The following is a 14,128-nucleotide window of genomic DNA, read 5'->3' as shown; positions in this document are numbered from 1 at the left end:
TATAGACTCCTCTGGGGGCTCTGGTTAAGTGTTAAAGGAACTTGCTAGCAGCTAGTAAGAGCTAAGAGCTAAGCTTAATAAATTTAACAAGTATAAGGCAATATAAGCTATAAGGTATTGGTATAGGATACCGACCGGGTTTTTTAAATTATTCATTTCCACAGAGATTTTCACAGTTTAGATTCCTGCTTTTGATAAATACAAATTACTGCCGAGATCATTTGTTGACATTCGGGTTGCTGTTTACTCATACCCTCTTCTTCTTTGACAACTTTTTTGAGAAATCAAAATGACTCTAGAAGTTGCAGATGAGTGCACAGAAAAAGAAATCGATGTCATTGGACTTGGGTGCTCAAAAGAATCATTTACTGAGCACTTGGAGGTTGAAAAATTAATTGACGAACTGAGGACGTCAGCCCAACATCAGACAAACCAAACAGATATTCGTTTAGTGGAGAGAAACTGGCAAAGGTTTTCGTTCGTTCTAGATCAATACCAAGAGCAACCACATTTGATCGATTCTCACCTCGATGGACTACTCACTAAAATCATCAACATCATTCGCGAGGAAGGGCTGGATTATGAGGTGAAACATGTGGCCTTCCGATGCCTCTACTTTATATCGAAAGTCAGAGGCTACAAAGTTGTAGCAAGACATCTTCCTCACGAGGTAATGTACTATAGAGTTTCCTTGTGATCTAATCGTCTAAATCAAAATTCTTTCTAGACTGCTGATCTGGAGCCTTTGCTACATTACTTGGAAAACCAAGACCCTGGTGTGCAACTAAAATGGGAGACTCATTATGGCTTGCTTCTTTGGCTCAGCATTGTAGTTAAAATCCCGTTCCACCTTCAGCGATTTGACACCAGCACTTCAGAACCAATCATGGAAAGGTAAGAACAATTTTTTACAGTATTGATGTCTTTTGAATTAAGATGAGTTAAATTTCTTTCAGAATTCTGAATGTCTGTAAGAAATACCTGGCTGGGACAACAAAAGCTCAGGACATGGCCTTTTATGTCTCGGCAATCTATCTTACAAGGCCTGATGTCAAAGATTCCTATCTACCGGGATTCATCAATTGGGCTCATGAGGTGTGCCCTTTTGTTTTCAACTTGAAAATAACTGTCAAGCTTACTGTTTTAATTTCCAACAGGTTCTTACCAAAGATAGTGCCCAGTTCAAAAAGGGAGTTCTTTCAACGTTGGCCGGCGTATTCAAACATGGGCAAAGAGAACAAATGATGGAGCATGCACATGCTGTGCTGCGTACCATCCTGACGATTAAATTTCAACCGTCAGAATTGCTTATAGTTAAGAAACCGTTGGTGAAGCTGACGCAGCGAATAGGTGAGCCCCTTCTTTCGATTCAGCTGCAAGTAATTAAAACGTTTCATGTATTTCTGAATGGCAGGTTTGATATTTTTGAAACCTCGCGTTGCCTCTTGGAGATACCAGCGGGGCAGCAGATCATTAGCTGCCAATCTGCAACAGAGCCAACCCGTTGAGACTAAAGCAGCTATTTCGGTGAATGATGAAGATGACGACGATTACGACGTGCCGGAAGAAATCGAAGAAGTACTTGACGAGATCCTGCAAGCCCTCCGAGACAAGAACCGTGAAGTCCAGTACTGAATTTTTAATCGCTTTCATTTTTTAAAGCATTCCTTTGTCATGAAAATCTTATTTTTTACAGGTACTCTGCAGCAAAAGGTATTGGGAGGTTGACCAGTCGCCTATCAAAGAACTTTGCTGACCAGGTTAGTTTAATATTAATATGAAGACGTAATGATAGTCTTATTCATTGTTCATATTCATGTGTGGCTTACATTCAGTAATTCTTGTATCTCTATAGAAAACACTGAACAATACTATTATTATTATAACGAATTAATTATTAATCAGGTAATTGAATCGATCATGGAACTCTTTTCACTTCGGGAGTCGGATATGGCCTGGCACGGAGGATGTTTGGCTTTGGCCGAATTAGGTAAAATTGTCTTGAATGTTCAAGCTTATATCTGATTGTTAAAAAACAAATTGTCTCCCTCTTCTTCATTTTTAGCCCGTCGTGGATTGTTGTTACCCCAGCGATTGTCTTCTGTCTTGCCTTTTGTGGAGCAGGCCATGCTGTACGATGAGTTACGCGGTAACTTTTCCGTTGGCTCGGCTGTACGTGATGCCGCTTGTTACCTCTGCTGGGCTCTTGCCCGATCCTACGATCCGTCTCTGCTCCAGCCATTCGTCCATCAGTTGGCTAAAGCCCTAGTCATCACCACCGTGTTCGATCGTGAGGTCAACTGCCGACGGGCTGCCGCTTCTGCCTTCCAGGAACACGTCGGTCGACAGGGCACTTTCCCTCATGGCATCGACATCCTCACCACCTGCGATTATTTCGCTGTTGGCTTACGTAAAAATGCCTATCTCCAACTCAGGTGAGTTTCATTCTGTTGCAAATTCATTTCATGCTGACAACAATTCCCTTTTCTCTCCAGTCTTTTCGTGGCGCAATACGAAGAGTACCGACCGCATCTCATCCAGCATTTAGTGGATCGTAAAGTCATCCATTGGGACACGGTTATTCGACAGCTAACATCTCAGGTATGGCATGGTGGTGCAATTGAACTTTGCTCATTGAACTGCAGTTGTTAATCAGAATTTTTATCCAGGCCTTGCATCAAATAACGTTCCTCGATCCGGAGAGTATGAAAGTGATTCTTTCTACTCAGATCCTTCCTCGTTGCACAAATCCTGAACTCTATTTACGGCACGGAAGCATTTTGGCCAGTGGCAAAGTCATCAGCGCTCTTTGTCAAGTGGCAAAAGACCATCAACGTCGTCTGCCAGATGAACTTGGTCAGTTACCGCTGTTCATTTCTTACTGAATTATTTCTACAATGTTTTCTCGATCCTTTAGGTGATGCCGCGATGGAATCCATCATCCAAACTTGTGTTGACATCCTGGAGGAGCGTTTCTGGCGGAGTTTCGGTGGCGATCAAATGCGCATAGCCGTTTGTCATTTCATCCAGGATCTGAGTTCGGGAGGTTTCCCGTTGCCGGACGCTGTAGTCGACCGTTGGTTGAAGGCGTTGAGAGAGTGTCTCGCTTCAGCCGATTCAAATGTCCAGCAATCGGCCATCAGCGCCGTCACCGCTTTGATTGGCGAATACTTCCGGCATCAGCCAGTGGAGAAACTCACTGCCTTGTTGAACCATTTCTTACCCGAGGTGACGAGCAACAACCAACAGGCGAGAGTAGGAAACGCACTGGCCCTGGGCTCAATGCCTCGCTTCCTCCTCACCGTTTCCTTGCCGAAAGTCATCCAACAGTTGTGCACCTGCGCTCTCATCACCGACAAGACTCTCCAATGGGCCGAATCTCGAAAAAATGCTCTGACAGCTCTTTCTCTCGTCTGCACAACCGTTGGGATCGCCCCATCCAGCCCAGGTAAAATGACAGACGACCTCATTTGCATTTATTTTGAGATGAGTCTCAATTTTATTTATTATTTCACAGGTGGGGTTGATCAAGCGACACTGGCCGGAATATTCCGCACATTGATCGACGGCCTTGAAGATTACACGGTGGACAGTCGTGGAGATATTGGAGCTATCGTCCGTGAATCGGCAATGTCTTCTATTCAGGTCCCGTTTAGAATTCTTTTATTTCAAATAAAATCAACCGAAAGAAAACATTTGAATACAGGTTGTTTTGGTGTTGACCAACACCTCGCAACCAGATCTACTTCAAGCTGATTTGATCCGCTCCGTATTGCATGCGGTGGCAAAACAATCGACGGAACAAATCCGCCGTACCCGGTTGTTGGCCACCAACGTCTTTTCTTCTCTCATCTACTGGTATTAATAGCAACAATTTAATTCTTAACTTTAATACCTATAACGAATTAATGTTTGTTTCAGTGATCCCACCATTCCTCACATTGAGCAGTTGGAAGAATTGCGTTCCATCATTCCACCGCCTCCGCTGGACATTTCGACCGAGAAGGAATGTTTCGATTTGTGGATGAAGGTGATGCGACTCGACACTTACCGCAAGGCCGTCATCACCGGACTTGTTTCCAGCATCGGCAGTCTCACGGAGAGTTTGGTATGCATTTTTTAAACAACACCTCGAGTATTGCTTGTGATCTAACTTGTTGTCTTGCAGGTTAAAAGTTCCAGCGCTCCCTTCATGAGTTACCTCCGCCAGTTGGTGGGGGAGAACAAACTGGATGAACTGAATTTGGTCACCCGGGATATTCTAAACGTGTTTCAAGAGAATTTGAATAGTGTCCGACTGATGCCGTACATTTTCAACTTCCTGGACCATCTCTTGTCATCTGGATGTCTGGATTCCGTTTTCAAATCCATGTCACTGTCGCTGTTGACCTTGATTCGTACTGAGATGACCAATGGCGGTAAACCGTTAAAGGTATTCATTTAAATTAAATTGCAAATTAAATATTTGAAAAAATCTAATTTAAACTGTTGATTATCATCTTTTTTGCAGTTGTTGATATCGTCGGTGGATTTGTACTGTCACCTACTCAGAGGTGATCAAGTGACGTTTGACAAATCCATCATTCACCTGTTAAATCTGCTGGTGAATCGGTTCCCTCGCGTTCGTAAAATCACGGCCACCAAGTTGTACGAGACGCTGCTGACTCTGACAGATATTAGCCCGTCGTTGGCCAATCACCAAGACGACATCTTGGCCATTCTCAGTGACACTGACTGGGACGAAGACGTCGAAGCTTTGAAGCCCGTCAAGACTCAGCTTCGCTCACTTTTCATTCCACCGACTTTGAATCCTTGACATTCTTAGCCTCTCATTCAAATTATTTGCTTATTTTAAATTAAATAACCACCCGAAATTGTGTCATTAATTTATAGGAAATACAATTTCGATTGTTTGGCTGCACAATTGGGTTTTACTTCCAAATAATCAAGGTTTTCTCATTCGGAAAATGCTGACCGTTTACGAAAATCCGGCGCAATCAAAAGATTCAGGTACGATTGAGTTGTAAAGTTAAAAAGTTGTTAAATCAATAAATAATCAAATTTTAATGTGTGTGCTCACACAGGACGAGCTGAATCGATTTTTTCTGGCATCCCGTCATCCGGCCGGATTCCTAAGACGTCATCCTCACCATGCGATACCGACCATGTTGGTCAGAGGAATCGTCCCATCAAATCCATTTCGGCCATTATCCGGGTGACTCTATTTTTATTATCCCTAACTCCGAAATGATCGAATGCAGGGATGGTTCTTAATTTTAGATGTAATTGCGTAAACATCTGGCGTTTGAATAATTGTAAAATTTGTATTCATCAAGCTAATTCTTGAAGAGAAAATAAGGTTTCACTGTTGATTATTGAATTCAGTCTTAAAACAAGGCGATAACAAAACGTTTGTGATACAAAAACTAAATAGCGAGGTTAAAATGCTTATTGTTAGTAATGACCGAAGATGGCAGTCGATAGGGTTCTTCAACATGTAACTAACTCATTTTTGTTATTGCTCCTTTTTCCAACCTTCGTCGTTCACTGTAGGAGAAACTACTTGAGGAGGAGGAGGAGAAACTGGAACAGCGTTAGCGCCAGAGCTCCCGAGTTATCCTGCGAGGTAACTCAAGTAGGTTTCAGTCTCCGAAACTTCTTTGTATAGCTCTTGCAACAATTTTGGAGAAATAAGATCTAAAAATTCTCTCAGCCATGATTGACAGTTATTAAAAAAAACGTCGTAGCGTGACCAACCTGGCTGCTTTGTTGAAACTTGTTTGGCTTTCGTCAACAGTTCACTGGGACAAGTCTCGATCGTGCCGAAATACTTGGCTTTCTCGAAGATTTCATAGTCGACACCCTCTGCGCGACCAGGTTGAAGAAGGCCGTTGCTTTCGTCTTTCCAAGCTTCAAAGAGATAGGTTTTCTTGCCTCTGGGGAAGTGAACGACCAGGGCCCAATGCTGGATCGTCGTGGGATCCGTATCAGTGTTGATTCCTCCTCTGGAAGAAGAAAAAGAAGCCCAACTGCCCAAATCGGTGGATCGAAACGCAAATTTCGCTTCTCTTCTCTTTTCGTCGAATTCTTCTTCACATTCTTGCAATTTCACAACGTTCACGTTCAGAGATGGGGCGCTACTTTGACTGTCATTTTGGAACAACAATGAAGAAGAAGAAATAAGACGAGTCGTTTTTTTTTTCTTCAAAATTTGAATACCTTGCGAGAAAAGGAAGGGAATTGCTTACAGCTCGTTTGACAGTGGCAAATGAACCAGAACCAATTTTACTGTAAAAAGTAATTAAGTCCGGCTGGTTGATGATTTTTTGGGGCGTGCCGCTCATTGCGTCGTCTAAGGGAATAACCAACATTAGAGCAGCAGTTCAGTTGTGATTTCTTGCCAATTAAAATTGTAGGCTAATTAGGAATTTATATATTTTTATGATTTCTAATATGATGCGGTGATTTTCGTGCGACCGTTCATGACAATCAAATTCGTTTTTTAAAACCTAGTTACGGTTATTTAAGAATGATTAATACCTTAATAAAGAGAGGTTATTTCTCGCGATGAAATTTTCGAGGATACGACGATTTTTGTACCACGGCGTGCGACATGCAAGATGGATCGTGCGTGACTGCGTCGTTCGAAGAAATGAGCAAATGGCGGATCTTGAAACATAAACACAAAACTGTGCAGACCAAGGTCGCTCGAATCTATTTTAGATCTGTGTAGAGTCTGTTTTGTGCCTGTGTATTTTGCATATTGGTTTGAATCGCTCCACTCGAACGCTCAAAAATTGAAATGCGCTCGAGATTTGTTTTGGCTGTGCGGATATGTTATGCAATGCTAAATAGGGTTGGGAGTGAAATAGCTGACGAAACAAACGAAACACAATGCGTATCAACTTGACTAAATATGATATGTCTTGGTTCAATTTTCAATCTGTAAAAGGCTGCTGGAAGTGTCCCATGTCAAGATTTCGGTGCGCTGCGAAAAGAATTGTTCTTGGCGTTTCGTTCGTTATTTCTCACTTTTGACTTTTGAGGCTTTCGAACGCTTTCAACTTTGTGTTCAGTCAGGTTTCGCTTTTTTTAGGTTTTAGCGCTCTTTTAGTTATTGATTCAATCCATCACTTGAAATCGAACTCGAAATCGAACGACGATAGCAACCGCCCGGTTGGTTAATAGGCTCTGCGGATAATTTGAAGAAAAAAAACCGCACGTTACGAGGTTTACGAGGTTCACTTATCGTCAAACGGAAGCCTTTCCTGAAACACGACGAAAGATCGAAAACAGGCTCCGTATTCGTAACCTTAATTGGAAAAATTTATTCAAAAAAAATTTGCAGATGTGTACTAATCCATCGAACAAAGTTGCGTATTAATTCATCGAGAGAAAATAAGAGGCTGAATGTTGTGTGTATTGAATTTGAAGCATTCATTATTAACAAAAATATTGAGGGGGGGGGGGGGTTCTTTCAACATTCTACTTGGCAGCTATGAAAAATCTACGTCATCTTTCGATGGGATCAAATCCTTATCGGGTGGTCACTGCAATCTAGAGACAATGTTTTAAATAGAGAAGACAGAAATTCTAATGAGTCGGAAATACCTCAAGTCGAACTCCTCTTGAAAGTAGGCTATCTTATTCGCATTAGTTCAATTATTCGGGAGCGTTGGAAGAGTTAGCCAGATTGGTGTGTTCGATAACGTTCCTCAAATAGAGATCCATGTCCCGGGTTGATTCAGACGACATGATTGTTTCAACCAGTGATTTCGACAATTTTGGGGAGGTTAGAACCAGAAATTCTCTCACCCACGTTTGGCAGTTGTTGTAAAATCTGTCGTACTTGGTTCCATTTGAAGAAACTTGCTTGGCTTTCTCCAATAATTCGCTGGGACTAATCTTCAGTGTATCGAAATATGTGGCTTTCTTGAATACTTCGGCATCCACATTTTCTGCACAAAGGACTTGAAGGTGCCCTTTATTGTCTCCCTCTGTGGATTCAACAGCTTCGAAAAATAATATTTTCTGCGCGATTTTCTGGTTGCCTTCAGGAAATTGAACCAACAGCGACCAGTGCTGGGCTATGGTTGGATCCATGTCGGTAAACTCGCTGTTCTTTCGATCCTCAGAAAGTGATTTCAATTGTTGCAAATCGGTTTTTCGAAGTGCAAATTTGGCTTCCCTCTGTGTTTGGTCGAAGTTTTGGCATTTTTCCAGGTTTTTTTTCCCGTTTATCGGGGGCGGAATGTTTATTGGTTTTCCACTGATGAAATCCAAATCAACCAAAAGATGGACATTTATAGTGAAACAATTTGAAATTCAATTTCGTTGTTGCCTGTTGCCTCTACGTACCCGGCTACATCAGGAGAGGGTGTGGCAGTGCCTCTTGAACCCTGCCGTTGTCCACCGGCCAATGCTACGGTCGGTTGGATATCCTTAGGAAAGAACCAGTTCATTATGGTCTAGATTTCCTAGTGAAAGAATTCAAAACATCCATAAACACATAATCTATCTCATTTTAACTATCTAACAGCTAGAAAAATAATGACTCAGGCGGTTATAAGTTTTTTGGTCTTATAAAAAAAATTCGAATGCGTTCTTAGCAATAAATTTGTTAAATAATGGACAGAATTATAATGCTAATTTTCTTTTTTTTTATATACTTGTAATTTAGATGAGCCAAGGAGACAACGCCGTTATACCGTAAGTACCAATTCGACTGACGAGTGATATTAGCGTTGAGTCTGATTTAACAAAGACGCTCAGATGCTAGCACAGTCTACGGGAAAACGATAGTGCACTTTTGAAAGTGAAGAAATCGGGTGGTGATAACGAAAACGGCTCCTTATTTATTCAGATAGAAACGATTATGGAAGAGTTTGAAAGATTTCACAGTTCACACCCACACGTCCTTCCATTCGATTATCTTACCTTTGTTTTATTCCTTATCGAATCTTTATCGAAATGTCAGGTAAAGGAGAATATTGCCTAACGGAAATAATCACGCGAAATTGTGCGTGTTACTATAACTAATAGAAAATAGAATTTTGATTGTTTGGCTAACTAAACACGACATAGCATATTTCAATCTCTGGATATTTTATTCGGATTTTTCTTAAACAATTATCGACACATTTTGACGTAGACAAACGAATAAAGAGTCGGCTTCTTTAATTCGTCGCGTGAATGCCGAAATTCACATAACGTGACAATAATATGTTGACCAACATAAGGTAAATAACAGTTGATTGTTCATGCTGGAGAATCACAAATGATTCGAGTTTCAGTCAATCAACGAAGGCCTCATATAGAACTTCATATAAAACGACCACAGTCCACAGCAACTTGCGAGAAATAAGATCCAAAAATTCTTTTAGCCACCACTGACAGTTATTGTCGTTATTGTCTAATAATGCGTCGTAGGCCCCTGCTGGTAGGGGCTTGTTTGGCTGCTCTTATCTTTATTAAGACATTGAACAGTACGTCACTGCAGAACCAAGCTTTAAATTTATTCACGAGTTTATTCACGAGGAAAAAAAGAAAAGAAAACGCAAAACATTTTAAAGTTTATGTGGTTTTGTAAGTTCAAGGATTCAAATTCACGCGCGAAAATCCCTTTAAAAAAAAGATACATTTTTTTATGTTTGGCAACGACGCAAATTATCATCGTCTGCTAGTACTTTGCATATTTAACGTTTTGCTTTTTCTCAAAGTTTCTACCTTCCTCAATCCCGCTCAATCCACAGGGAGCTGTGCTTTGCTGCACTACCCTTCAGCCTGCACTCAAGTCTAATCTCATTCTCATATTGTACAACTCCAATATTTAATTATTCAAATCTATTAATTCCATAAAAATAAAACAATTTGATCAAGTCCTACAAAAATGTTGATCACACGAGTTTTGTGCAGTCGAACTCCCAATGCAGATGGTTTCTGGAAGCGAAGACGAGTTTTTAAACTTACTGCAGTAAATTCAGTTTTCCTAAAATAATTATTGAATATTTCCCCCATTAAATTGCCTGGTTCTATTTTTGGTTTCATCTAGCATTACTATGGCAGAAAAAGGAACTGCTACAGCATAGCCATCAGGTATCTCCACAGAGCATTGGTTTATGTCAGGAAAAGCCGTAAACTGAAAAAGAGAGATGCAGTTGAGGTAAAACATTGTGGAATAAATAACAAATGTCAGCCTTGTCCAAACAATAAACTACCGTAATGATTTCACTTCCAGTTGTGGCAGCAACGAATTTCAGCAGGGTGCCGAGAGCTTGGCTCTTCTTATGAAGCCCTGGTCAGAGGGATGGCCAGATGCCAGATAGCCCTCGACAGAAAAACTCTTGCCAATCTGGCCATCTGGGAACCAAGAACTTTCAAGGTAATCCATAATTCATGCAAACCAATTCGGGGGAACTTTTTATTGATACTTGTCTCGATAACTTTGCAGTCGTTGACTCACATTGCTGCTGCCAAACTGCAGCGAGAACCCATCAAAGGCTTGAATGACTTTAGTCCTCCACCGGCAGGAGTGATAACCAGAGGAATGTTGTAGGTTCTTGTATAGGAGAGCTTGACTGTACCAGCTGTAGAGTATTCTAATAAACTTTTGAAATAATTCTTTGGCTTCGAGTTACTGCCTATAGGTGGTAACAAGGCTGGATAACCGATACCGTCAATTGAAATCCAAATGAGACAGGTGCAGGTAAAGGTTATTATATTCCTCTCAAAATCTCAAGTTAATGATACAAGAATTTGCAATCCCAATTTTAGCCCCGATCGATCAGCAAACTCTTGTATAGAAGGAACATGCGTTTATTGATAATCAAATTGCCTCCGTATTTTCCTTATACAATAGAAAAAAAGGTCATTGTTTTGAAACCCCCAAGTCCACCACCAGGGAACGAGATTTTGGAACGAGGAATAGCGAAAGAGACATGGAATATTTCTTCAACATTCTTGCAGTTTTAAGAGTGAAAAGGGAGGAACAAAAAGAAAAAGAGGATCCGAGACTAGTGCGCCTGTGTGTTGGTGACCGTTTTCCGCGCTCGTTTGAAACCGTTTGTCAAACATTTTCATCTGTTTTAACTTTGAATTGAAATGTGTTTTTTCTTTCTTTGTAACAATTTAACCGATCCGGCGGTGGACGTTGCTGTAGGCTTCTGAGCGCTGGAAGGACGTGAACTGCCCAGCATCGTGTAAATCAATCACTGTAATCCGCCAGGAAAAGAAGAAGATTTTTTAGAAAATGTTTGATTTAATTTGTTGGGTTTCAATTTTTTACCTTCGATATCGGCGCTAAATCCAGTCGCACCCATTGTGAATGGCTGCGGATCCAAAGAATTGTTTTCATCCACGCCGGTAACGAACTGCTGTTTGAGGAGCGTGTTTTTGTTATTGTAGACGGAGACTCGTACCTCTGAGCGGGCGAAAATGACGTGCGATCTCACTCCTCTCTGCTGCCCCACAAAAGAAAAAAAGAGTTAGACAATCTTTTTAAAAATGAATAAAGTTGAATTGTTTTTACCTCTCCGATGGGTTTCCCGCACCAACGAGCTTCGAAACCGTTTCCTTCCCGTTCGATTTCGACGTAAGCTCCGGCGCAGTCTAACGTGTAGGGTGCGCTCATGTTGTGAAATGTCAACAGCAGATGCAATCCAGGGTCCGTCTAAAGGTAAAACAAATTAATTATTTTTCACTTTTTAACATTGTCTTAAATTACTTTGATGTGCAAGTCGCATTCTTCCCCATCCTCCTCTTCCTGGCCGCTGTTGGACGGAACCATTTGGCGGCTGAATCGGCCCGAAAAGTTTGGCGAAAGGGCCCGTCGTATGGGCAACGGCTGAGAGCGTAAGAACTGGCGGAATGCAGGACTGTTGACCACCTCTGCCGGATTAGTAACAGTCGACCGTTTCGTCCGCTTGAAAACGGACTGGAGGAGCCCGGAAGTGCGGCGTAGGAAGGAGGAGGAAGAATCTTTGGGGTTGGTCAAAGAGTTGACGATTGTTCGGATGCGGTTGATCAAAACGTCGTCGTTGCGGAATTCGGGTGGCGATTCGTCTTCAACAACTGCGGATGCCGGATCGTCACTCCGATCGACGACTGCGATGGATTCATCTGAAATAAGAAGAGGTGATCCGCTTCCTTCGACCGGCGTTTCCATTTTGACGAGGAAAGGATTTTCCATTCCGTCCGTTCCCAAAATTTCGATGGGGCCATTTTCTTCCGCCTTTTTGAGTTCCGGTTCTTCAGTGATGACGACGACCATTGGCAAAATTTCCTTGGCGGAATTCAATCCACTTCCTTCCACTCCGTCGTCGATTTTGCTGAAAAGTTCGACTGGATCCTCTTGAATGGCATCAGACAATCCGCTACCTTCAACCTTCAATTCCGGATGGTCCATGTGGACGCTTGATCTGCTGGGTGGGATAATATCTTCCACAGGATTCATTCCGCTTCCATCAGATTGCGAAAGTCCAGCAACAGAAATGGTTTCCTCCGTTGTGACGTCCTCTTCCGGCTCCATTTGTTTGGTCATTGACTGTACGCTTGATTCTTCCGAGCGGATTGGGAGAATAGCTTCGGTGCTGAAGAGTTCCGGCACTTCCGTCTGCGATCCGGTGATTTTCGCCAGCCATTCTTCAGAAACTGTAACCGGTTCGACCTCTTCCGCATGGATGTCGATGGCCGATTGCAAGTCGCTTTTGAAATCGGCAATCGTCACCGATTCCGGTTCTTCCGTTTGAGGATTTTCAACTTCTTTGACTTGATTTTCGGCCTGTGGCAATTCCGGAATTGACATGAGGATGTGAGCAATGTCCTGGAAATCGTCTTTTAGTTGAGATGTGATGGATTCTTCCGGTGCGGAATCGACTTTGGTTTGCTGATGTTTGGTGATTTCTATCTGGATGCTATCGGTGGCCATTTCGGTGGGCTCCTGTGTGGTCGGCGGCGGTGGCGGCGGGTGGGCTTCTGTTGTGACGGGATGGAGGAGATCGGAATTCTCGACGGTGATGGATTCGTTATTCTTGGCCGACACTTCCGGTCGTGAAGTATGCGGCCGCAAGTTTTCCTCCTTCATAAGATTCTCCAGTAATTCCGCCTTGGTTTTTGTTTCCAGCAATTGAATGACGTTGGCGATGGGTTCCATATTGATCTCTTCCGGCGTGGATTCCGTCGTAAATATTTTCTCTACTGGCGCCACTCGGCTTCCTCCATCTCGTTCGACTGCCGCCGCCACCTCGGTCGTCTGTTCTTCTTCTTCCGGCCGGAATTGCTGCTGCTGGTCTGCCACCCGTTCTGCAATCGGCCCATCCGTCTGTGGTTCCGTTACGTCAATGGCTGGAAATTCCGTCACGTCCGAGAGTTGATTATTTCCATTCGTCTCTGGTGGTGGAATGTGGCCATTGACCCCGTGAGCCTGGGGTGCGTGATGGGGAGCCTGGGAGATAGCAGTTGCGAGAGGCGTGGTAGTGATGACGTCATCACTGCTGACCTTGAGTCCCGTAAAACCAGTCGATTCTTCTTCTTGTTCTTCTTGTTGTTTGGATTCCGCTACATTAATGGAGTCTGCCAAGATGGGCATCTGGCTGGAAACAGTTAGACTCTCGTCTTTGATGGACGGCATGGAGGAAGTGGTGATTCTCCATTCGCCGAATTCTTCGTCGTTGGTCCGCCAGGTCGTCAATCCGCCCGTGGTCGACAATTCCACGGCTGGAACTTGGGTCGAAGACGATGGAACATTTTCTTCTTGTGGCTCTTCTTCTAATTCATCCAGACGCGATTGGAGGGACATTTCCGGTTCGGCCTGGAGGACGGGGGTCTCTGGCGGAGGGACCCAATACTCGACGGAACTTTTATCGCCGCGTTGCAGGTAAATCAAGGACGGGTGAGTGCCGCAATTTCGTCCTCCTTTTTATTTATTTTTAAATGAAATAATTCCCCACTTGAATTTAATTTGATTTAAATGGAATTAAAATTTAGTGTTTACCTTGAATGGAAGCGATGAAAGAGGCAGCGATGAGAAGAAGATGGTGAATAATCATGATGGCCGATGTGGACTCGCCGTGTGCTGTCTACTCGGATTGTGGAATGGAGGAGAGCTGGGCGGAGGTGAAGTGGAAGCGAT

At 42.8% G+C, this 14,128-nt stretch overlaps 5 protein-coding genes across 7 annotated transcripts; 2 read left to right on the top strand and 3 right to left on the bottom strand.

Moving 5' to 3' along the window:
• Positions 1-82: 82 nt before the first annotated feature.
• LOC124316054 (tubulin-specific chaperone D-like) lies at positions 83-5,393 on the top strand. The gene is made up of 17 exons (XM_046781794.1): positions 83-670; positions 728-894; positions 957-1,095; positions 1,158-1,350; positions 1,415-1,628; positions 1,697-1,760; positions 1,906-1,990; positions 2,066-2,435; positions 2,496-2,601; positions 2,670-2,856; positions 2,918-3,448; positions 3,518-3,645; positions 3,707-3,858; positions 3,922-4,108; positions 4,169-4,432; positions 4,511-5,010; positions 5,085-5,393. Exons 1-16 carry the CDS (start codon positions 290-292, stop codon positions 4,814-4,816), a joined length of 3,474 nt encoding a protein of 1,157 aa, XP_046637750.1. The 5' UTR covers positions 83-289; the 3' UTR covers positions 4,817-5,010; positions 5,085-5,393.
• On the bottom strand, positions 5,308-6,997 carry LOC124316055. Its single transcript, XM_046781795.1, has 3 exons — positions 6,541-6,997; positions 6,220-6,352; positions 5,308-6,146 (listed from the first exon to the last, which is right to left on the bottom strand). The coding sequence occupies exons 2-3, from the start codon at positions 6,342-6,344 to the stop codon at positions 5,615-5,617; spliced, it is 657 nt and encodes a 218-aa protein (XP_046637751.1). The 5' UTR covers positions 6,345-6,352; positions 6,541-6,997; the 3' UTR covers positions 5,308-5,614.
• A 407-nt stretch (positions 6,998-7,404) lies between these two features.
• On the bottom strand, positions 7,405-9,032 carry LOC124316068. 2 transcript variants are annotated; one of them, XM_046781807.1, is made up of 4 exons: positions 8,938-9,032; positions 8,359-8,477; positions 7,612-8,269; positions 7,405-7,557 (listed from the first exon to the last, which is right to left on the bottom strand). In XM_046781807.1, the coding sequence occupies exons 2-3, from the start codon at positions 8,460-8,462 to the stop codon at positions 7,663-7,665; spliced, it is 711 nt and encodes a 236-aa protein (XP_046637763.1). In that variant the 5' UTR covers positions 8,463-8,477; positions 8,938-9,032; the 3' UTR covers positions 7,405-7,557; positions 7,612-7,662. The 2 variants fall into 2 exon arrangements, with proteins under 2 accessions (XP_046637763.1, XP_046637762.1); XM_046781806.1 differs by lacking the exon at positions 8,938-9,032 and adding an exon at positions 8,670-8,788.
• Positions 9,033-9,691: 659 nt separating this feature from the next.
• On the top strand, positions 9,692-10,618 carry LOC124315844 (50S ribosomal protein L20-like). Its single transcript, XM_046781549.1, has 4 exons — positions 9,692-9,973; positions 10,052-10,162; positions 10,238-10,381; positions 10,451-10,618. Exons 1-4 carry the CDS (start codon positions 9,890-9,892, stop codon positions 10,553-10,555), a joined length of 444 nt encoding a protein of 147 aa, XP_046637505.1. The 5' UTR covers positions 9,692-9,889; the 3' UTR covers positions 10,556-10,618.
• Positions 10,619-10,799: 181 nt separating this feature from the next.
• On the bottom strand, positions 10,800-14,126 carry LOC124315840. 2 transcript variants are annotated; one of them, XM_046781540.1, is made up of 5 exons: positions 13,991-14,126; positions 11,723-13,911; positions 11,528-11,668; positions 11,285-11,459; positions 10,800-11,210 (listed from the first exon to the last, which is right to left on the bottom strand). In XM_046781540.1, exons 1-5 carry the CDS (start codon positions 14,043-14,045, stop codon positions 11,128-11,130), a joined length of 2,643 nt encoding a protein of 880 aa, XP_046637496.1. In that variant the 5' UTR covers positions 14,046-14,126; the 3' UTR covers positions 10,800-11,127. The 2 variants fall into 2 exon arrangements, with proteins under 2 accessions (XP_046637496.1, XP_046637497.1); XM_046781541.1 differs by having other exon boundaries at positions 11,285-11,456.
• Positions 14,127-14,128: the final 2 nt, after the last annotated feature.

The sequence above is a fragment of the Daphnia pulicaria genome, chromosome 11, assembly GCF_021234035.1.
Source record: "Daphnia pulicaria isolate SC F1-1A chromosome 11, SC_F0-13Bv2, whole genome shotgun sequence".
In the NCBI taxonomy this organism is placed as follows: Eukaryota; Metazoa; Arthropoda; class Branchiopoda; order Diplostraca; family Daphniidae; genus Daphnia; species Daphnia pulicaria.
This window is presented reverse-complemented; position numbering and strand designations above follow the sequence as displayed.

Excerpts from the sequence above, each read along its gene's own strand:
- LOC124316068 (XM_046781807.1), bottom strand. The coding sequence starts at position 8,462 with ATGAACTGGTTCTTTCCTAAGGATATCCAACCGACCGTAGCATTGGCC. Across the intron at positions 8,270-8,358 it reads CCCTCTCCTGATGTAGCCGG|TGGAAAACCAATAAACATTC; the intron begins GTACGTAGAGGC and ends GGATTTCATCAG.
- LOC124316055 (XM_046781795.1), bottom strand. The coding sequence starts at position 6,344 with ATGAGCGGCACGCCCCAAAAAATCATCAACCAGCCGGACTTAATTACT. Across the intron at positions 6,147-6,219 it reads TCCCTTCCTTTTCTCGCAAG|TCAAAGTAGCGCCCCATCTC; the intron begins GTATTCAAATTT and ends CCAAAATGACAG.
- LOC124315840 (XM_046781540.1), bottom strand. The coding sequence starts at position 14,045 with ATGATTATTCACCATCTTCTTCTCATCGCTGCCTCTTTCATCGCTTCC. Across the intron at positions 13,912-13,990 it reads TTTCATCGCTTCCATTCAAG|GAGGACGAAATTGCGGCACT; the intron begins GTAAACACTAAA and ends ATAAATAAAAAG. Across the intron at positions 11,211-11,284 it reads ATTTAGCGCCGATATCGAAG|TGATTGATTTACACGATGCT; the intron begins GTAAAAAATTGA and ends GGCGGATTACAG.
- LOC124316054 (XM_046781794.1), top strand. The coding sequence starts at position 290 with ATGACTCTAGAAGTTGCAGATGAGTGCACAGAAAAAGAAATCGATGTC. Across the intron at positions 1,761-1,905 it reads CAAAGAACTTTGCTGACCAG|GTAATTGAATCGATCATGGA; the intron begins GTTAGTTTAATA and ends ATTATTAATCAG. Across the intron at positions 2,857-2,917 it reads TCGTCTGCCAGATGAACTTG|GTGATGCCGCGATGGAATCC; the intron begins GTCAGTTACCGC and ends TCGATCCTTTAG.
- LOC124315844 (XM_046781549.1), top strand. The coding sequence starts at position 9,890 with ATGTTGATCACACGAGTTTTGTGCAGTCGAACTCCCAATGCAGATGGT. Across the intron at positions 10,163-10,237 it reads AAAAGAGAGATGCAGTTGAG|TTGTGGCAGCAACGAATTTC; the intron begins GTAAAACATTGT and ends TTTCACTTCCAG. Across the intron at positions 10,382-10,450 it reads GGGAACCAAGAACTTTCAAG|TCGTTGACTCACATTGCTGC; the intron begins GTAATCCATAAT and ends ATAACTTTGCAG.